Below are 23,906 nucleotides of genomic sequence, written 5' to 3'. Positions count from 1 at the left end.
TACTTAGAGGTTTTCTTTAATGAAATACTATGTTAACATAAAATTCAAATGTTTCATATATTTTGCAATACTTTAACCTCTATAGTTAAAAAACGAAGATGTTGCAAGTACTTCAGTCTCATCAAAAACATCCTATAATCAGAAACCAGGAACATTGTTAAGGTAACATTTCCTCATAATTGACCCAAGTACAATTCTACAAACAGCTAAGAAGAGTACATTATTTTGCTTTCTGTCTCAGATTACTCAAGATAGACCAACATTTTAATAATTTATTTTATCATGCATAGAACTGGCAAGCTAAATACACCGACTAAGCAGACTGACAAAAGCTAAACTATCTGTCACACATCAAAGAGATGAAAACCTGATGGGTGAGAACAGCAAGTGGTTAAAAATTGAGGAAATAATGGTTCTTTCATTTAACTTCAAACTGACTACAAAAGCCACTGCCAGGAATCATACTGTTGGACAACTTTATAAGTCTGTGCTTGTGTGTTTTGGTTTCTTTTGTGTCCAAAACGAAACTCTGCCCTATCTTTAAAGCATTTTTAAATGTTTCATTGATTCCCAAATGAAAGAATCAAAATAAGCAACAAATTGAGGACAGCTGCATTTATTTACATTTGATGTCACTTGATAAGAATACTGCAAGAAATTATTTAGCCCATCAAATCTATCAGCACTTTGACAGACAAACTTTATATGCACACTTAGTCAGTTTTCTTGAATGTAATCATTGAATTTATATCTACTACCCTCAGTCAGTGCAATCCAAACCATATCTCTTCCCCGTATGAAAACATGCTAACCACCTTCACCCCCCAAAAAAGAATGTATTTATCACTTTAAATGTAAATAACCTATCAGATCATTAATCTAAGTTCTCATTAATTTAAATGCTTCATTCAAATCTTGCCTTTTGCCTTTTCTACTCAAAGAAAAAAAAGCAGCTTCTTCATTTCAAAATTAGAATTAGACCCAAGTCATGAAATTTGTTGTTTTGTAGCAGAACAATGCAATTCATAAAACATTACTTAGGCCATAAGATACAGGAGCAGAATTAGGCCATTTGGCCCATTGAATCTGCTCTGCCATTTCATCATGGCAGATCCAATTTTCCTCTCAGCCCCAATTTCCTGCTTTCTCCTCGTATGCCTTCATGCCCTGACCAATCAACCCGTCTTAAGTATACATAAAGACTTGACCTCCACAGCTATCTGTGGCAACAAATTCCACAGATTCACCACTCTCTGGCTAAAGAAATTCCTCTTTATCTCTGTTCTAAAAGGACGCCCTTCTAGTCTGAGGCTGTGTCCTCTGGTCTTAAGACTCTCTCATCACGAGAAACATCCTCTCCACATCCACTCGATCAAGGCTTTTCACCATTTGATAAGTTTCAAAGAGGTCAGCATTCTTCTGAATTCTAGTGAATACAGGCCCAAAGCCATCAAATGCTCGTCATGTGACAAGTCATTCAATCCTGGAATCATTTTTGTGAACCTCCTTTGAACCCTCTCCACTTTCAGTACTGTACATCCTTTCTAAGATATGGGGCCCAAAACTGTTCACAATACTTCAAGTGAGGCCTCACCAGTACTTTATAAAGTCTCAACATTACATCTCTGCTTTTATATACTAGTTCTCTTGAAATGAATGCTAACTTTGCAATTGCCTTCCTCAAACTGCAAATTAACCTTTAGGGAATCTGCACAAGGACTCCCAAATCCCTTTGCACCTCAGTTTTTTGTATTTCCTCTCCATTTAGTAAATAGTCAACCCTTTTAATTCTTCTACCAAAGTGCATGACCATACACTTCCTGACACTGTAATCTGTCTAAGTCCTTTTGTAGCCTCTCTACTTCCTCAAAACTACCTGCCCCTCCACTGATCTTCACATCATCTGCAAACTTTGCCATCAATTTCATCATCCAAGTCATTGACATACAACGCAAAAAGAATCGGTCCCAATACAGACCCGTGGGGCACCACTTGTCTGGAAATTCACATATTCTCTTTCACCCATCCTAATTATTATTTCTTCAAACAACTCCAATAGATTTGTCAGGCAAGATTTTCCCTTGAGGAAAACATACTGACTACGGCCTATTTTATCATGTGCCTCCAAGTAATCTGAAGCCTCATTCTTAATAATCGACTCCAACATTTTCCCAGTCACTGAAGTCAGAATAACTGGCCTATAGTTTCTTTTCTTCTGCTCTCTCCCTTCTTGAACAGTGTAGTGACATTTACAATTTTCCATCTTCTGGAACTATTCCAGAATCTAGTGATTCTTGAAAGATCTTTACTAATGCCTCCATGATCTCTTCAGCCACCTCTTTCAGAACTCTTGGGTATACTTACAGATTACAATAAGAAATATACAGTAAAAATAAATAATGCAGGAAGAGAACTAAGTAGTGAGGTAGTGTTAAAGGATCCATGGACCGTTCAGAAAACTGATGGCAGAGGGGAAATAAATTATTCCTAACACGTGTGTACCTTCATGCTCCTATACCTCCCCCTTGATGGTACTAATTAGAAGAAAGCATGTCCTGCATGTTGAGGGCATTTGATAACAGATTTACTGATCCCAAAGGAAATCACAGTGTCACAGTAGCATTACAAGTACACAGATATACAAATATTAGAAGAGATTTACAATTCAAAGATTACAAGACTTTCACGCTGATAAGGTAGTGCAAGAATTACCACAATATTATACAGTAATGGGTGCACATTCACATCATCCATACGAGGGGTGATTGATAAGTTTGTGGCCTGCAGTAGAAGGAGATGAGTTATACAGCTCTCGTTACATGCACATGCAGTTCAACTCTTTGAATGATTATGCAGAAAGTTTGAAGTTAATAACTCATCTCCTTCTACCTTAGGCCACGAACTTATCAATCACCCCTCGTAAGTGATGATAATATTGCACAGTATTGCGCAGGGTGTTCGTGATAGCAGGATGTGGTAAACAGAGGTCTGGTAAAGTCTAAAAGGAGGGGGTCACTTCCCCAGCTATAGGTTGTCTCGTTATAGAGCCTAATGGCCGAGGATAGGAATGACCTCAGATAGCATTCTTTGGAGCAGCACAGCTGTCTTAGTCTATTACTAAAAGTGCTCCTCTGTTCAGCCAAGGTAGCAAGCAGAGGGTGAGAAACAATGTCTAGAATTGCCATGATTTTCCATAGGGTCCTTTGTTCTACTACAGCCTCCAGCGTGTCCAGTTTAACTCCTATAACACAGCCAGTCATTCTAATCAGTTTAGTGAGCCTGTTGGCATCACCCATGCTGATGCCATTGCCCCAGCACACCACTGCATAGAAGATTGTACTGGCAACAGGAGACTGGTAGAACATGTGAAGGAGAGGCCTGCATACTCCAGAAGACCCCTGTCTCCTGCCATCTTGAGGCACCACCATTTGAAGATATCCTCAATAGTGGGAAGGCGAGTGCCTATGATGGGGCTGGCTGAGTCTACAAGCCACTGCAAATTCTGAAACGATCATACAAGGTAGTGTTAGATCCTGATGCTTTTGTGATTCAAAGGTTCTTCAGAAGTCAAGAATGAGACATAAAACTTGTTACTTACAGTGGTTTTATTAAGTGTTACAAGAGCAAATAGAAGGGAAGACGAATAGCGAGAGACAGAGAAACGAGAGGTAGGCAAAGGGAAGAGCAGGAATGAGAGGGCAGAGCAGGGGAAGAGAACAAAGGAAGAGGATGAAGGGCAGAGAAGGAAGAGGAAAAAAAGAGCTTCAGGGAAAAGGGAATAGTGTGGTCTTCATATTCAAAACTACTGATAACAGAAATTCCATTGGTAACATTAATCATATAGCCAGATTCAAGTAATATATCTACCAGTGAAACCAAGAAGTTTCCAGAAAAATACAGAGGCAATTGTAACCACTGAAAAACTCTCAGAACACAAATATAGGTGATACATAAAACACAAGCAAGCATAGGAATGTTAACTACAATAAAAATAACAATTCTACAGCCCAATCCAACAGCAGTGTACAACCAGTCAGAATGTTCTCCATATAGAAATTTGCTGGACTCTGGTGACATACAAATCATCCAAATATCACTTGTTTTTAAAACTGAGAAACAACTATTAAAATTCATTATCACAATCTTTCCATTGAAGGATGGTCATAAATTCAGTTTTTTTTGTCTTTTGTGTGAAGTAAAGCTGTTCAAGGAACTTAAGTACTGCGGAGAAACTAGTTTAACCCCGATGAGATGGCACAAATTGTAAGAGTAGTTATGAAAAATGCAAGTCAGGTTTTCAAGTATAATATGAAGATAAAATATAATCAAAGTTCAAAGTACATTTATTATCAAAGTATGTACACTATATACAACCTTGAGATTCGTCTCCTTACAGGCAGCTACAAAACAAAAAACCCAATAGAACTCACTGGAAAAAGACCAAACACCCAATGTGCAGAAAAAAAAACAAATTGTGCAAACAATAAAAGCAAGCAACATTCAGAACTGGAGTTCACGAAAGTGAGTTCACAGCCACGAAGCTAGCCACAGCCAATTCAGGAGCCCATTAGTTGCAGGCCACAGCCTTAGTTCAGCACAGAGACAAGTAAATCTTAAAAGCAGCAAACTGAACACTGGCCTGTCCCTCACCTCCCACCTGACAATCTGGCTCGGCACTTAAATTGACCAAACAGTGGGTCACTCTTTGCTCTCAGACCCAGAGACTGCCACTTTGATACACTCTCAAGCTCAAGCCCCACCACCTCAATTCCACCTGTATCCGACCTTTCCAATGTAACCCAGCGCTTAAGCTAGTCAAACATCAGCTTGCTGTTGGGCCTGGCTGCCTCAACTTTGTACTGTCCTGGTTCTGCCACTTCAAAGCAGCTCCAAGTCTACTCCAGCAGCCAAACATTGTTTCATTCCCCTCTTAGGCCTCGGACCCTGCCATCTTGGTTCAGTCCATACACGCCACAACCGTCCTGCTCCTTTGAGACTTCAGTTCACACCGCAAAAATGCCAGGTTATACTGACAGCTTGAAAGCTCAACTCCGAAAGGGACGTTACAGGCTATTAATTGCAGTGATGCACTTTCGAGAAAAAGTATGAGTAATAAAGAACTTAATAGTTGTGTTTTCTGCCAGCAAGTCACAGTGTTTCATCAGCACCATCTTAAACCAGATCAAATCATCGGCTTATCGTCAAAAATTCAGATAGCATGAGAAAGTCTCCCAGAATAGTATCCATGCCAAACAGCAGCAAAATTCAATCTCATTCCAAGTTTCAACATCCAGCCATGTTACTCCACTTGCTCATCTCAGCACATCTTAAAGTATTGAGAGCATACCTTTCTTCATCATCCCAACAGGCAGACTTCACCAATCCACTAGGCATTCAGTTCCAGATTTCAAGGAAACGTTTTTTCAGCCTCTCCTCGTAGCTGAATTGTCCTATCCTAGTAAGTCCTTTCCAAACCCTTTTCAGTGCAATCACACCCAGCCTATGGTGTGGTAACCAGAACTACCCACAATACTCTAGATGTGGCTCAACTAATGTTTTATATAATTGAAATATAACCTCCCTGCACTAATATCCTATATCCCGACTAATGCAGACAAATACACTATGTGACTACTTCACCAACCTATCTACCTGAACTGATGGCTTCCAGAGTCTTTATACATGTATGTTAGCATCAACCAATTCCTCAGTACTTCCGAGGGCGCCACCGCATCATATTTTTTTTGTATATATCCTCGGGTGACAAGGCTTTTAAAATGGTAAATTAATATTTGAAATTAATATGCTAAGTTATGGAAAGCCAACGAAGATGGAGGTGGTCAAAACAAAATTTACAGTCAAAATATAACAAATTAAAGTTTCTGAAATTTAATGAGAAACAGAAAAGCAGGATAGCTAAATTTCAATAAATGTAATTTTTTTTTAAAAAGCCACAAAATTGACCATTGTTGCAAAAATCATCCACAATCTTCTCCATCTCTTTCATGTTAGATACACCTCAAAGCTAAAAACCTAACCTCCTTGCATGACTTGGCATCAGCTTTTGTTTGATAACCTGCATCTTGGGTATTTTGTATTTTATAAATGAAAATCTTAGACAGTACAAGGAAGAAACATAACCATAAGGTTTGTACATATTAAAATCAACTTGTAGATGACACATCTATATACAGAATCTAAACTTAAGGCTCAGAACAGAAATAGCAGTATTAGACTATGGCCCACCAAGATCCGGCACAATTCAGTAAAAACATGGTTGATTCTCTACCTCAAACATCATTTTCCTGCCCTAACTCTACATTTTCAATTCCTTCAATATCCAGAAATCTTGCACTTGTTTTCAACACAAACAATGACCCCATGGTCCTCTGGCTCAGAGTACTGCAAAGGTTCACCACCCAAATGGTTCACAACTTATTTTAAAGGACAATGGAGAGAAAGAGATCCTGGTACATTAGTTAAGTTCAACCTGCAACCTGTATTTTCTTTTCTTTTGGATTTCCAGCAAATGCAGTATATTACCTTCGGATAATATAATCGCTCTCCATGTTGGAACTTTAATACAAATTATTATACTGAGGTGAGAGCTGATTTCACTCGCTCTCCGCAATGATCACTCCTCTCCCTGTGATGCTGAGGCAGTGAAGACTGCCCCACCTGCTGTGCTCCGCGCCCACTAAGATGATGAATTCATAAGCGAAGCTTTGGGTCTACTCCGGATCGGAGTATGTCGTTTCACACTTCAATTGTTGGCATGATTTGTGTTTTTCCCCTTTCTTTTGTGAATCAGGTGTTGGTCTTTTATTTTTATTAATTGGGTTCTTTTGGGTTTCTCGCTTTGCGGCTACCTGTAAGCAAACAAATCTCAAGGCTGTATCATAATTCTTTGATAATAAATGTAGTACTTTGAATCTCTGAAGTCCAGAGATTGGGTATAATAAAATAAAATACCATTCACAAGAGCAAAATGGTTTTCCTAAACTAACAATTCTCATGTGCTCATCATAGAACATGTCAAAACTGTAAGCACACTCAGCTGCACAATCTACAATGAATTGTAAATGATTAAAGCAGGACGTACAAAGCATTCTACATAATAAATTAACTGGTTGCAATTCCAGAAGCAAAACTACAAACCATGGCCAAGATCCAATCAAGAAAATATTAGACCAAAACAAAACCCAGCTGTTACAGCTCACTAATTCTGAACAATTTGAAATTAATCTTTACCTAGTGTTTTGCAAATAGCATTAAATTAGGCCCTTGCATTAATAGCTGCTAATACACATTCTGGAATGACTTTCTCTAGTCAATAGTTGAGTGAAAAATCAGTTTGCAATGAAATGTGTTCAGATGTTAATAAGAGCAGAAACAAAAGTTGGATTCTTTACAGATGAGACTCTGAAGTGATTGACATCGCATCCAATTGCTTTTAAAACAATAAAACAAAATTAGAGTCAAGCCGCACAGCAAAGAAAGACCCTTCGGCCTAACTCATCCATACCGACAAGACACCAAATTACACTGATCCCAATTTGCTGCATTTGGTCAATATCCCTCAATTCCAAGGGCTCAGCAGACCCCTTGCTTAATGGTTTTGGTCCATGGCATAATTAAGGTTGGGATCGCCCCGCTCTATTCCTTTCCTATCCACATAAATGTCCAAAATTTCTTTAAACATTATGATTGTACCTGCCTCTACGACCTCTGCGTAATAAACATACCCTTCAGATCTCCTTTAAATCTTTCCTTCTCAACCTTAAGCCTATGTTCTCTAGTTTTAGCTTCCCTGCTGTTGGATGAAGTCTGACTATTCAATCTATCTACGGCCTGTATAATTTTATAAACATCTACAAGGCTACTTCTCAGGCTCTTTTGCTCCAATGAGAACCATATACTACTAAAACTCTCATGCTCTGTCTGTTTGTGACCTCCAATTAGCACAAATGGTACAGTACAGCAGCACTTTTTTTTGGCTAAATCGAATTAAAATGCGCTAACTTACAGAATGCAGGCAAAGTTCAGGGTTGTATATTCATATAAAATTGCTCATTCACCAAAAATCAACAGGCTGGCTTTCACCCAAGAGCCGATTGGCCATCATGGAAATCGGGACGTGACAGCCCGACACATGCGCACGGCCAGCCTCAGCAGCGACAACTACCAGAGCAAAAGGGCAGGGCAGCTCTATTTCGAGGGGTCACATTCTGCTAATCACCATCAGCATGTGCAGGATTGGGACAGATCTAACTGCCACCCATCAATAAGAGATAATTAAATCTTATTGTAATGACGTACTTCGAGACACCCATAAACCCTTTGCTGCAGTCAGAGGACAGCGGTGACTATATTACGTCCATTGAGGAGAGCGCCAACCACATCATCAAGAGTAATCAGCATCCTTTGGTGTTACTGCTTCGTATCTTCTATCCAGCATCAGGGTAAAAAAAAAAGGTCAGCCTAATTATGCTGCATGGAAAGGGAAAGGGGACATTATGGTTAAGAGATGATGCCAAACGTCGTCGGTAAGCGGCAAGGAGAGGGAAAGAACAAGAATCGGATGAGGCCAGGGCCGCACGACTCCAGGATCAAAGAGTCAGGACAAAAAAAGATGAGCGAAGAAGTGACAGAGGAGGAAAGGCATGCACTTCTCCAGGATCACAGACAAACAACAAACAGCAGAAGAGATGAAGAGACGGGGGATGAAAGAACTGCACGTCTCCATAACGACAACGAGAGGCACGAGGGTGGCAGATAAACCAGAAATGAAGCCATCAAAATTGCCCTTCGTTAAATGAGGAGGAGCTATATTTGCTTTGCAACGCATCATTCTTCTTTAATAAAGAAGAATACTTCAGTTTCCAAAGCAAAGCGATGCCAATAGCATTCAGGAAAATTTAATGTTCATTCTGGTCACATCAGACTGCACTACCCTTCTCTCAAAGGGGACCCCAACGGGTCACCCCGTTGTCGAGTCTCTCCTATAACTAAAGTACGTGTACACACAAAGCCCTCCATTCCAGGCAACATCTTTCAGAATCACTAATGCACTTTTTCTCATTCTACCACATCCTCTCCAATGGTATGCTGACCAGACTCATGTACAACTACAACATGTCCCAATTCTTATACTGAATACCCTGCCGATGAAGAGAAGCTAAATATCATCTTCACTACGTTATCCACCTGCATCACTATTTTCAGGGAACTATGAATTTCACCTCAAGATCCTTCTGAACAACGCTTCTAAAGTGTCTGCCAATTACAGTACATGTACAGCCAGTATTAGACAAATGAAAATGCATTACCTCACATTTCTCTGGTTAAATTCTGTCACTATTCTACTTTCCAGCTGATCTATGTCCCCCTACATTCTTACAAAACTATCTAAATCTTCACCAACTTGGTTGTTATAAGTAAACTTATGAAACTGTAGATATTCTATACATGACAACCAAAAGCTCACAGGCCTGTACTTTAATGGCTTATCACTATCACCCTATGCTCAGGGACCATCATTATGACTGAGAAAGAACCTTCAGTATATGACAAAGCATGGCTTTCAATATTTGTGCTAACTTTCTATTGCTCAAAATGTTAACATTCATGCAGAACGTATCACATCATTAAGGGCCCAAATTTGATACTTCCCTTATTCCATCTCTATGGATCACAGACAGTAAATAAAAACAGGGCCACAAGTAGGACCCGTCTGTGGGGCATTTTTAAGTGGAGATAAGAACCATAAACCTGTTCACTCTTAAGTCTTCAACTTTTCAATGAAGAGCAATGTGCACAAATTTCAATTAGAACAGGAGTTAAAAATATACTTCTTCTGTTTCTTGTGCAACCTTCATTGGCTTATGAAGTGTAAATACAAAGTTGTGCCAAATGGATAGATGGACCCGAATATGATGTTATGCTTATTATTCAATTTTAATGGCAGCAATACAGAATTAACTCAAGGGAATAAGTCGTAGAAATTTTGCAGAACTGTTTCTAAATGAACATTGGATGAATATTCTTGTTTCTTACACTGCGGACAATAATTTTGAAGTATAGTCTCATAGATGCTTCACTAAAGTGGTGATTTGTTATCAGTAATCATAAATAGCAAGTTATTTGGCCATACAATGCATTCCATATATATTAAATGGAGACTTAATCTGCACAGAACTCTGTAATTGATGTCTTTAAATTTAAAAAAAAGGCACAAGATATGTCTCCTCCAGTTCCAGATTTACCAGAATTACATCATATTCATTTAGAACATAGAACAGTACAGCACAGTAGCAAGCCCTTCAGCCCACAATGTTGTGCCAAACCAATCAGTAATCAAATGGCCAACTAAACTAATCCTTTATGCCTATGCAATGCCCATGTCCCAGATATTCATGTAGCTATCTAAATTTCTCCTAAAAATCTCTAATGTGTCTGCCTCTGCCTCCACCTCCACCCTGGCAGCACATTCCAGGCACCCACCACTCTCAATGTAATAAAACTTGCCTCTCACATCTCTTTTAAAAATACCCCCTCACACTCAAATGTATACCCTCTGGCATTAGGAATTTCAACCATGGAGAGAGGTACTGTCTTGTCTACTCCACCTTTGCCTCTCATAATCTTATAAATCTCTATCTGATCTCCCCTCAGCTCCAGAGAAAACATCCCAAGTTTGTACAACCTTTTGTTATAGCACATGCCCTCTAACCTGGTAAATCTCTTCTGCATTTTCTCCAAAGCCTCGAATTTGCCCACACTTTTTTCACAGCATAAAAAAATTAATATTATGTGGAACTGAATTTCTCAATTCAGTTCAAAAATTCAGCATAGATTGAGACTACATTGTATTTGATCAACTGAAGAAAATGAACACAAGAATAGATGAATGAATGGATGGACACAGAAACAAAACTTAGGATCACACTAAATTTGGAAGCGGGTTCAATCAGTGGGGAATAGCAAAGCAATTGGACTGAGAAGCATAGATGGAAATGCATAACAGGAACATAAATGGTTAAAGAATAGGCAACCGGGCCAAAATGTGAACAAAAAGACAGATCAGTCATTGAAACTTTTTGCAGAGTATGGCAGTTCAGGGAAGTTTAATGAGACTCTCCAAACTCCCATAACTAACACTGGACGATAGCTACATAACATAAGGATATATCACTAGAGAAGGAAGCAAAGAGAAATCACATTGAAATCTTGCTTCGACTCAGAAGAAATGTCGAGGTCATACTCAAGATTTTCTGAAACAAGCAGCTACTGATTTCAAATTAAGGGCCACAGGTCCAATCTTGGAAAACAGAAGTGCCCGTGGTTTATATCAAAATACTGTACTTCAACACAAGAGAACACCGAACGTGCTAATCAGTTTCTAATGGCAGGTGCAGTAAAAACACAAAGAGAAATAAATTCACTATAGACTTTAACACCACTTTCTTTTTAACTTTTCTCCTACATCACAGCATTGGTTATTTAGCCTATCTATTCTGTACTTGCTTTTTCAAGCAATCCACCAAGTCCCACTACCTTCTCTTTACCCACAAATTTCACTTCCAAATATTCATCCAACTTCTATTTCAAATTTAAAATTGAATCTGTACGCAGGCTGTGCGTCCCAGACCATAACTGCTGCCTAAAAGAGAACTTTTCTTCACAACATCCCTGGATTTTATGCTCCTACAAGATACTGTATTAATCAGAGCCTTTTCACATCTGCATATTTATAAAGGAATTTAACTAATTGCTCCTAAAAGCTCTGGTAGAGAACCATGAAGAGATTTAGGTTAGGACGAATAGACTCCACCAGGAGTTTAGTGGGCAGGGCAAGGCACGGCAAGGAATAGACCAATGAAGACAGAGAACTTGTATATGAAAAAACACTGAACTGAATATGGAGAACTAAAGGTGCTCATGAAAAATCAAGTCAAACAAAAATTACAAACTACCTGCATGCTGTCTACAAGGAATAATCTAAGTTTAAAGAAGTTGCACTAAATGTGCAAAGGAAGGTTGAAGCAAAATTATTTATTTAGTTAGAATACAAGTTGAAAACAGCCAATGGTTAAACATCCTGCTGTTAACGTTTTAGGGAATATCTTGAACGTTCTCTGGGAATGGAAAGCGATGACAAATGAAAAACGTCCCAAAGGTTACCGAGCATATCACTAACATGGGAGAAGGCTCTTAGAAAGAATAAACTTTTTTAAAATATTTGTGAAAAACAACCTGTTCTGTGCTAAAATATCAGATTAACCATTTTATTCTTGAATACTACAAATTGAGTTTCTGCATGAGAAAATTTGGGGAAGGACCGAGAAGTAAAGGAAGATAAAACAGAAAACAGTCGTGGAAGAAGGGAAAGAAAGATGAACCAACGTACCAGTAAGAGTCGGCGACGCTGTTTGCGTCACCAATAATAAATCTGAATTATTTTCATCCCTGAGAGGATATAGCTTCAGACTGCTTGAAATAAATGCCGCTGACATTTTAAACAAAAAGAACTTTTGCAACCAAATTGTTGCTTCGATTGTCCTTTCATAATTGCCCTGGGTACAAATTCACGTGTTTCCCATACGAAGCCCAGCAACGTTATGAGAGCTCACCTTGACAACAACGTCAACTTCTGCTCCAGCATCATCTCCAGCTTCTGAGCCTGTCTGGAGAGCCAGTGGTCCACGCCGTGGTAGCGGTAACAGTTCTCCAGCATCAGCCGAAAGTCGGCCACGAAGTCCGTAATGCCACCGTACTGGTTATTGTCGAATTTCTCTTCCATCTTGCGGAACCAAACGGGCTGCGACTGTGCCTGGCAGCCGACTTCGGACTCGCCGGGCTGCACGAAGGGCGCCGTCAGGGTCTTGTGCTTATCGAGCAGAAACTCGCTGAGGATCCTGCGGCCCTGCTGTACCTCATAACTCGGGTCCTCGGCCTCTGCCTCACCGTCGCTCTCACTGTCGGCGCGCCCGGGAGACTCGGCCTCCTGGCACCTGCCGTCCGTGTCGGTCTCCGCTTGGGGCCGGCTATTGGACGGCGTGGAGCGCCGCCCGTTGACGCCGTTGACTTTGCAGAGCCTGTTGCTGGCTGAGCGAGTCCTGGGCCCGGTGGCCTCGGCCCTCTCCTGCAGCGACTCGCCGCCGCCGTGCGCTGCTCCGGAGACCTCTGCCTGATGCTGATCTCCGCCGTCTGGGCCTCCTGTCTCATCACTGGGCGGGCACTCAGAGGCCGAGGGCGACTGCCCCACACTCGAGCTCGCTGCTACACCGGCGCTGCTCCGTTCATCGCTCGCAGGCCGCGGCCTCTTGCTTCTCCTCCGCGCCGTTGGGTTCGGTTTGTCCTCTTCGACCGAGCTGTCGTTTTTCCGTCGCCGCGGCGCCGTAGAAACCACCTCTCCGCCGCCGCCTCCTTCACCAGCTCCTGCCGCGGCCACCGCCGCCTCTTCCATCCTGCGCCAGGCCGCAGGCTCCACGGAGTCGCTCTGAAGCCGGGCCGGGGAGGAGGAAGGGGGCGGAGGCTGGTAGTGGATGGAGACCCCGGGCTAGAGCCGGAGCCGGACCTCAACTCCCCTCTTGCCGCCGCCCTTGATGGAACGAGCCGGGAAGATGGTGGCGACACGGAGCCGCTACCACCGCCGGCTCGGCCTACAGCCCTCGGCTTCGCTATCGGGCACCCTCCAGCGCTGGCTTCGGCCTCGCTCTTTCCCTCCCATCCCTTCCCTGCCCCAATTGGATGGCGCCACCTGATTGACACCGGGCGGCGAGAGCTCCGCCGTGCGTTATTGGTCGGGCCGACCCTCGCGAGAGAAAGCCCGGCGTCGCGCGGAGAGGAGCAGGGAGAGGATGCTCGGTCCAAGAATCGAACCTAAGCGTTGCAAAATAAACAAACATGTTAGGACTTTATTGAAATGCATATGGTCACATTGAACATCAAATATCAGCTGCATTCATTGGAGACTGGTTGCCAGGTCCAAGAATTTTTAAAAAAGCATCTTGTTGGAGTCTTACAAATTGTAAGCTTTACCTGTCAGCTCGACTGTCTGCCGAATAAATGTTTAATCGCTGCATCTAGAATTTACCCGAGTGTTCTATATGCACATTATGCATTCGCTGCATTTTCATATTTTTATCGCAAGAGTTTCATTTTAACATTGTTGCGAAAATCCACACTGCAGTAATTGACCTGGTATATTGGCTGGGAAGTTGGTTCAGGAACAACTTCTTATCCTATAGTAATCAGGCTCCTGAATCAGCGTGGATAACTTCAATCACCACTACTCTGCACTGATTGTACATTTATGCACTCACTTTAAGGACTCATTACAACTTGTGTTCTCAGTGCTATTTTTATTTACGGAGGGTGTTGTTACCATTGGTGTTCGTCAGTCTTTGCCTGTTTCTGTATAGTTTTTCGTAAAATTCTATTGTTTCTTTATTGTGAATGCCTGCCAGAGAATGAATCTCACAGTGGAAATAGTACGAAATTCGATAATAAATTTATTTTTAATGACGCGACGTAATCGAGGCTGCTTTGATTTCAGGAAGCTGGATGTCCTGAAATGAAAAACAGAAACTGCTGGAAGTACTCGTCGGCACGGGCAGTATCTATAGATTTTTGTCTCTGTATAGGTGACGACACACAGGACGCCTGAGGAAGTCGGTGGGGCCTCACCGCATCTGTGGAGGGAAGTAAACAATTGACGTTTCGGGACTAGACCCTTACCTAATCCATTTCCCCCAGCATTTTTTGTTTTGCCCTAGCATCAAAGCAGAAACGGCAAATAGTCCCGGTAAATTAATTGAACTAACGACGATTGCAGTACTTTCTTCATTTGAACTTCTCATTGGAAGTTCTCGTTGACGTGCCAAATTTGTATTCACGGATTGATGACTTAAATCTCGATTTGTTGAGATCGGGATTTATATACAACCTAGTTTTAAATTGACATTTATGTTTTGTTCAATTAAGTACTACTCTGACCAAATGGTGGCCACAGCTGCTTATATTACGCAGTAATTGCACAATCTATTCAACTTGTAAGAAACCGGCTGGCAGTTATCGCACCTATACGATTATTAATTGTTATCACGATTCCTCTAATCAATACTTGAGACTATTTGGCCAATTCTGCCTTCCCCAGTGCTTTGAAAGAATCATAGTTTGTTTACACTGGTAGCTCTACACTGTCCCTTTAAATTAAAACTTTTCGCTTCCATGATTCATTTAAGTATGTATTGTCATTTGGAAACAGATCCTACCGCCACTTCAAATTGTTTAAAAATTCTGAACTTTGCCAGATTTGAACGCCAATTTCTATAAATTCCCATATAACTTGTGTTCCTCACTGCTGAAAATATTCCTACAAATTAATACATATCCTGACTAAGGGATGTCAATTGATGTTTGCAACACGATTCTTAACCTTGATTTGCAGTGATTTTTTTTCATGTGAAAGGTGGGTTGGCAAGTTAAAGCTTGAAACATTTTAAACTACATATCCTGTGTGCAGTCTGAGCAAGCATTGAAACAAAATCAGTTTAAATCTGCCAGTCATGTCTAAATAGGGCTAAATAGTGAGCACGTGGCCAAGTGGTTAAGGCATTGGACTAGCTACCTGAAGGTCGGGAGTTCGAGCCCCAGCCGAGGCAACGTGTTGTGTCCTTGAGCAAGGCACTTAATCACACAGTGCTCTGCAACGACACTGGTGCCAAGCTGTATGGGTCCTAATGCCCCTCCCTTGGACAACATTGGTGTTGTGGAGAGGGGAGACTTGCAGCATAGGCAACTGCTGGTCTTCCATACAACCTTGCCCAGGCCTGTGCCCTGGAGAGTGAAGACTTTCCAGGCGCAGATCCATGGTGTGGCAAGACTAACGGATGCCTTTAAATGTCTAAATATATTCTAATTTCCCATCAACTTATTTTCCATCACAGTGCAGTACCACACCATCAAATTAATGGCAGTTTAATCAGACTTATAGGTTTCGCTCCCTTAGCCCTGGTGTATCTCCTGGTGGAGGATCAGTGACAGTGACCCCCTGGAGCTTTCAATGGGGTTAGCTGGTCCCTCAGTCTCTGTCCTTGTTCCTCAGCAGCAGCCAAAAGCTACCACTACTGTTAATTGTTTTATCTTCCATTAACATTTGGTTGCCTTTTTAAGATATCTTTTGACTTGCCTAATTAATCCATTAGTTGGTGAGGAGAAGTTCTGTGTAACAAGGAATAGGCATCAATAAAATGCCTTTTGTGGTGATATGACGTGTCAGAACATGATTGGAAAGAGTTCTGAGCATGCACAGAAATGATAGAATGATCTGGAACATGGCTTGGTAAAAATGTGGTTTGGTTTTGTTACTGTAAATAAAAGTTCTAATTCTTCCAGAACATGATTCTTTATTGTTAACCCACGGTATGTATAAATATAAAGAACACAACATGGTGTCAGATGTTGGTCTGGAAGAATAATACATTTGCTAACACAGGAGAAGCGAAGATAATCAAAAAAGAGTTTGAACTGTTCTGGTGTTTGCTAACAGTTTTACAAATGGAAGGGCTGCAACCTCCGCCAACACTGGGAATGTAGCTGAGAACTGGAGAAGATTCAAACAATGTTTTTGAACTGTATTTATCGGTGATCAAAGCTGATTTTTAAAAAAACTGAAAAAACAAAAGCTGCACTTCTACTCCTAGTAATAGGTGATGGCGCAATTGAGGTATATAATCATTTTATTTTTGAAGATGGAGGTAGTTTAAAATTGGAATTGATAATGGACAAATTTGAAGCATTTTGTATACAGAAGTGTAATTTAATGTACGAAAGGCATAAGTTTTTTACATATGGGCAGAGAGCTGATCAAACAATTGATCAATATGTTGCTGAGTTGAGACACCATAGTGAAACATGTGAGTTTGGAGAACTGACAGACTCTCATTAAAGACAGAATTGTTTGTGGCATTCAGGATAATGGTCTGAGAGAAAGACTGTTAAAAGAACAAGATTTAGATTTGAAAAAAGCTTTGATGCTTTGCAAAGCTTCGGAAACCGTGACATCGCAAGCTACAGAACTTTTCATTGAAAGCTGCCACATAGACACTGTTTAAAAAAAAAAGTGCAAACATGTTAGAGAAAATAATAAAACAACAACAAAACCGACAGAGCATGACGTCATCTCAGAGAAAAAAGCTCTGTGATCGCTGTGGGCGGCAGCACCGACCTAAACAGTGTCCAGTGTATGGGGAAATATGCAACAACTGTGGTAAGTGTAATCATTTTTCACACTGTTGCAGAAGTAGAAAGAAAATAAAACAAGTAAATATAGTGCTTGAAAATGAACTTGAGGAGTTTTATATAGATGTGCTTGGTGAAAACAAGGTAAGAATGACTGGATTATTCCATTGCAAGTGAACCAAAACAATATTCTGTTTAAACTTGATACTGGAGCACAAGTAAATGTTCTTGCAGAATCTGAGTTTAATGCATTAAAGCCAAGACCAAGGTTATATAAGACAAATATAAAAGTGACTGGGTATTCAGGTGCAGACATTCCAGTTAAAGGAATATGTGTGGCAAAAGTATCACACAAAAATATTGTGCACATGCTTTCATTTGTGGTGGTGCCAAAGAATGTACAGTCAATACTGGGTCTATCTGCCTGTGAAAGACTGAATTTGGTGCAAAGAGACTTAGTCCTGCACAGTGACACAGAGTCAGAATACAGTGACAGAATGGAACGGCTAAAAGTCATAAAGAAAGCTCTCAGACCCATCTCTTTGTTACCAGCATCTGACAAAACCAGGAGTTGCAATTTTGCCCTCTGGAAGTAACACACATGCATCAATGGGCCATGAATTCCATCACAATCTCACCTCTGCAGGAGGACAGAGGCCAAACTTGCTGGTACAGTACAATACTGATCTGAAGCCAAAGAGTGACAAAAATCAGGATCCAATTGAAGAAGTGAAAGCACAAGTGAAGGAATTGAAAAGTTTTATTGAAATGATGAAGTCTCAGCATAAAAAAGAGATTACAGTTAATAAATGAATTAGATGAAGAAAAGAAGATTCGTATTTCATTACAAATGGAAGTGAAGGAATTAAGAAAGCCACAGTACTTGAAGTACAACCCAGGCCATACATGGTTCAAACAGAGGAGGGAGCAGTGTTAAGAAGAAATCGCAAAGACCTCAGGAAAGAGCCAACTTCAGAGTTTCAGGCTACGTCCATACTACGCCAGATAATTTTGAAATCGAAGCTTTTTCTCTTTGTTTTGACCCTCCGTCCACACTAAAGCGGTGTTTTCATCCCCTGAAAATGGAGATGTTCAGAAACTGTCTCCAGAGTGAATAAATCTGAAAACGCCTAATATCTGTTGTAGTGTGTACGGGGTAAATGGAGACAGTTAAAAACGTTGTCATGACAACACCACAACAACAATGCTTTCTCTGCTTCTGCTTGGTATTGCGGAAGCACTGCCGTACGGCTGTGATAGTGCGCAGTCGGTGTGAATGGCGTGAGAGTTAAGTTGTAAAGTGAGCTTTTTTGACTATTTAAAACCGCTGTCCATGACGTGCTGGAACACATAGCCACAGTGCGGCATTTCGTTGTTTTCTTGAACGCAACCCCCCACATAACCTAACAATTTCAGAACAGATGGCAACGAGACTGAAGCCAGAGGAGTTAGAAATGTGCTCACCAAATACTTTGACCCATAGCTTACTGAATAAATAAGTATACTCACTTTGCCCTGTTTTCTGTCCTTGCTTGTAAGAAGGTGGTTTACCTACTTATGTAAGTACTTCTCTGACAATAGATACGTAACAGCCTAATGTAACATTGAACGGAAATACAAGATAACACTGACGCAGTCATGTTTTATACATTTAACAAGGTGCTTTATTAATGCAACAGACTTGGTCAGATTTTCAATGTTTGTCGTCAGCCGGGTCATACTGTCTATGAACTCCCTGTCGGTTGCCTCCATACGCTCCAGTATTTGTTGTTGTTTTAGTTTTAAGTCCTCCTGCGCGAGAGCCAGGAGCAATTCCTTTTAAGTTTTTCTACTCTGTAACTGGACAAACGCACACCAAGTATACTGTTTCCTCTTCGCTTGTTTTCTGTGTGTCCTGCGCGTGTCCAGTAGAGGAGATTCGCCCAAATATCCGTGTTAGTGTGGACAGAGATATTTTGAAAAACGCTTAGTGTTTACGCCTGTCAATTTTGCTTGAAACCGGCATTTTCAAAATTATCCGGCGTAGTGTGGACGTAGTGTTAGAAGGTCTACTCGTGTTTGTAAACCCCCAGAGTGACTGATAGAGACATGTTAAATTATGTATTTGTTCTGGTTAATGTTGCTAATTGTTTTTCTTTTTAAGGAAAGGGAGATGTGGTGATATGTCATGTCAGAACGTGATTGGAAAGAGTTCTGAACATGTGCAGAAATGAGAGAATGATCTGGAACATGGCTTGTTTAAAAACGTGGTTTGCTTTTGTTGCTGTAAATAGAAGTTCTAATTCTTCCAGAATATGATTCTTTATTGTTTAACCCATGGTACGTATAAGTATAAAGAACACAACACCTTTCAAACCCTGGTCAAATTCTTCAGAGCAGATGTAATACCTTTTGAAGTGCACATTTTTGTAATGACCCTCTAGTAGTAAGAACACAAAAGATCAAGCAATCTGTTTTAGCAGTGCAGAGTGAGGGGTTAATATTCTCCAGAAATGCAAAATAATAATCGTGTTTTTAAAGGCCTGCATTAACTCAAGAGTTGATGGATACCCTACTGTGCATTCTCTCTGCACTCTACTGAACCATTACCTGTATTATATGCTTAAATATCTAATGTGGCACATGGATAGAAAACCACAATTTGGGGTACTATTGTCAACCAGGACTTAAAGTGGGTGAGTTTTCCTGGCAAGATCTGTTTATGTTATGGCAAATACTTAGCCATGGCGATGGTGCCAGAGGACGAGATGATTGAGAATGTTACTTCCTGTAAATCTGGCAATTACAAGGTAGGGAGTTTAATCTTGGTGGTTAGGGAGCTGCTGACAATGATAAAGAGTAAAATGAATCATTTCTGAACAAGAATTAATTAATAAAGAGATAGCAAGCACAAATGCATTAAAGACAAATTTGAAGTTCAAAGTAAATGTTATTTTCATAGTTCATGTATGTTCATACACAACCCTGAGATTCATTTTCTTGTTGCTATACACAACAAATCTATTGAACAGTAACTATAAAAGGATCAATGAAAGATTGACCAGAGTGCAGGAGACAACAAACTGTGCAAATGCAAATATAAATAAATGAGATAAAGAATAATTGAATGTCGAATCATTGGTTGCTGGAACATCTCAATGTTGGGGCAAGTGAAGTCAAATGTAGTTATTCCCTTTTGTTCAAGAGCCTGATGGTTGAGGGGTAGTAACTGTTTTTAAACCTGGTAGTGCCAGTCCTGAGGCTGTTGTACCTTCTACCTGATGGCAGCAGTGAGAAGAGAGCATGTCCTGGGTGGTGGGGATCCTTGGTGATAGTTGCTGCTTTCCTATGACAGCTTTTCATGTAGATGTGCTCTCAATGGTTCGGAGGGCTTTATCTGGGACATGCTGGGCTGAATCCACCACTTTATGTGGAATTTTCTGTTTAAAGGCATTGGTGTTTTCATACCATGCTGTGCTGTGATGCAGCCAGTCAATTTACTCTCACAGGGACTCCTTTTTTTCATTAGGCAGGGTTCACCCAGACTGTTAGGGTTAAGTTCGCAGTATATGTTACATGTTATGCTGGAGGCTGGAACTATGCAGAGGTCTAAAAAGAGGAGAAGAGAAGCTGAGGCTTGCTGCTGAAGAAAAGCACACTTGCTGGAAAAACAGCACCAAGACAACACTGGAGGACAGTGTCTTTGAGTGCAGTTGCTGCAGCTGAGACGGTCACTCCTGTGAGGGCCTCTACAGCCACAACAGACACTGCTCTACCAATACAGACTGAAGCAGGACTTTCCAGGCGCAGATCCATGGTCTTGCAAGACTAACGGATGCCACCACCACTGTATGTTATTACGTTTTGGGGGCTTGTTCTTTCAAACAATTGACTGGAGGAATTCAGAAGATCAAGTAGCACCTGTGGGAAGACAGAAGTTGTCAGAGTTTCAGGGTGAAAACCTGCATCAGGATTGAGCTCTTGTTTTTCAGGCTGGATGAAGGTATGCAGTGGTGCTCTCCAATGGCCACTATGGTGCTCGGCCGGGAGAAGGAGAAGCTGGTGAACAGGCCAGCAGGGGTTCAGAGGAGCTGACCAGGGTGCAGACCGTGCTGCTGCCAGCTACTTGAAGACATCGGAGTTGGTGCACGAAAGCAGTGTGCAGTGTAACTGTGAGTCACTGCCTTGGACTTTTCTCTTCCGATTATAAGGACCTGTTGGCCATTGATAATGTGAGATGCTGCAGGCCTATTTCCCTTGTTTGGTGGTGAGACAGGCAATGAGGTGGCAGCTTGGTCTTGGTTGTAGCGAGGACAAGGCCTGAAGTGGGCTTGCCTGCTGCTGCAGTCCAGGTGAGACGACGCTGGAGGCAGTAGCGTGGAGTCTGTGCTTGGTTGGGAGCTGGCCTCTCCCATCAGTGCTGCCCTCTGGTGTTTGACTGTCAGAATGGCAGGCTGATTGCTGGGAGCAGTACCATCAATTTGCATGCCACTCAGGGACTAGTTCTATACATGTGTTTTTTGGCATAATGATGTGTGTGTGTGTGTTTCTATCTAGTTATTTTGAATGTATGTATGCACCTGGGCTCCATAGGAACTGTCTTGTTCGACTGGATCTATGTATGGTCTGAATGACAATTAAACTTGATGTGATTTGATTGATTATACGCCTATGGCCCTCCTCTTCAGCACTGTTCTCTCTAAGCTGTGCAGGTGCATGGCTGCACGCACAGCCTTTGTGGCTGCACAACAGCAATTTTCTTTTATATAATAATACAATTTTGAAATTATGCTAATATGTTGGAATCTATATTAATATTATTGTAATACCCTATAATTATGTGTTAATGAATATGATCCACACACTTTCTAAATAATAAACATACCCCCACAAGCTTTACTTTGAAACATTTTAAGAGCTTCAACATATCTACATTGTCAGTGTTTCAATCTACAACATTGTTACATTGTAACAATAAACACAGAATGGAAGTCAATACAGTAGTTCATTGTTAATAAACTGCTGGCCTCCTGAGAAAGTTAAAACTGGTTCAGTTAATTAATTTACTAATTTTAACTGTTTTTAATATTCTTCTGTGATGTAATTTGTAGAATTGTACACAATACTGTGGCTGTGACCAAACTACTGTGGTTCAATAGTATGAGCATTATCTTCCATTCTATTCTGAGCATTGGCCACAAAACTCAATCATTCTATATAGCTTGTTAATCCCACTAAGCCTTCTCTTCCATTCGTGTAGTTCCATCCACTTGGCCTCCTGATCACCTTCTGATTCTCCCAGCATCCAAAATTCTATCAATCTAAATCACTAAGTGTGTTCAAGGCTAAGCATCAACAGTCCTTTGAGTAGGAAAGCTTATACGTGAAGAAATAATTCATCGACCTAGTAATAAGTAGCTAAACCTTGGACCATACCCTATTGTTCTGGATATCATTATCGCAGCATATGCAAGCTTTTTAAGCATGACTACTATTTCTAAATCTAGGTCATTGACATATATACCATAGAAAGCAAGGAACGTTGCAAGATCCTTTCCACCCCCACAACCGCATGCTAAATTCCATGTATAGTGTATTCCATGGAGGGAGGAGAAGATGGTGGCGTGATGCAGTGCACGCGGCCTCTCCGGTGAAATGATATTTTATCTGTTAAACGGGGCCGTGCACAATCCTGATTTGATGGAGACAGACATGAGAAGCATGGAGGAACATCTGGAGAAACTTCTGAAATGCCTGGTTCGCTGCGCTGCTACTGTACGATCGAGAATCTCCGGAGGGGAAGGCCCCAAATCCTTGGCTTTGCCTGTTGCTGGTGGCCGGGGCTGGGGTCGAGTGCTCGGCAGAGATGCTGCTCGGTGTCTGAAGGCTGGTCGGAGGCTTGACGTTTTCGGACGGAGTGAGAGTCAGACTGTGGTCGGGTGCTTCCAGGATGCTGCATCGGCAAGTTTGCGGTGCTGGAAGCTCATGGCAGGAAGAGTTTTCTTCCTTCTTTCGACTGCATGAGATGTTGGGACTCTTGAAAGACTTTGAGATTTTTTTTTAGCGTGCCCATTGTCTGTTCTTCTATCAAATTATGGTATTGCTTGCACTGTTGTAACTATACGTTATAATTATGTGATTTTTGTCAGTTTTTCAGTCTTGGTCTGTCTTGTGTTTTGTGATATCACACTGGAGAAACACTGTATCATAATGCATGCATTACTAAATGACAATAAAAGAGGACTGTGTGTCCTCATAATCTAAAACAAATAATCTAATCTAATTCCAGCATTTACAGCTGGAATCTGCACTGGCATTCAGATCCCTCCTGATCCTCACACTTTATCCTTTTCCATCCAATCTTATTTTAATATGTATATCTGGATTTCCCTTAAATGCATTTAAGTTAATTAATCTCAGAGGTAGCAACTTCCAGATTCCAAAGATGCTTGTTGGGATGAAGATATTTCCCTGCAGCCTATTTAATCATTGATTGACAATTCCACAATAGAAAATCTATTTCCATTTCCTCTCCAAGTAGGAATGACTGAGGAGGTTAACCCCTATAAACAACTACAGAATAAGAGGCCAGCCATCTAGGATTGAGATGAGAAACTTCCTTGAGTCTTTAGAATTCTCTATTTCAGAAGGCTGTGAAACCTCAATTATTAATTTTATTC

The 23,906-nt window shown here is 41.0% G+C and overlaps 1 protein-coding gene across 1 annotated transcript in view; it reads right to left on the bottom strand.

Annotated features, from left to right (window-relative positions):
• LOC134347077 (uncharacterized protein KIAA2026-like) overlaps positions 1–14,303 on the bottom strand; it is a 79,136-nt gene extending 64,833 nt beyond the window's left edge. Inside the window, exon 1 of the mRNA XM_063049184.1 lies at positions 12,633–14,303. Coding sequence (XP_062905254.1) covers positions 12,633–13,468 — 836 coding nt within the window. The 5' untranslated portion in view covers positions 13,469–14,303. The remainder of the gene's footprint in view (positions 1–12,632) is intronic.
• Positions 14,304–23,906: the final 9,603 nt, after the last annotated feature.

The sequence above is a fragment of the Mobula hypostoma genome, chromosome 5 (genome assembly GCF_963921235.1).
Source record: "Mobula hypostoma chromosome 5, sMobHyp1.1, whole genome shotgun sequence".
In the NCBI taxonomy this organism is placed as follows: domain Eukaryota; kingdom Metazoa; phylum Chordata; class Chondrichthyes; order Myliobatiformes; family Myliobatidae; genus Mobula; species Mobula hypostoma.
The sequence above is the reverse complement of the archived record's forward strand: the minus strand, read 5'-3'. Positions and strand labels throughout refer to the sequence as shown.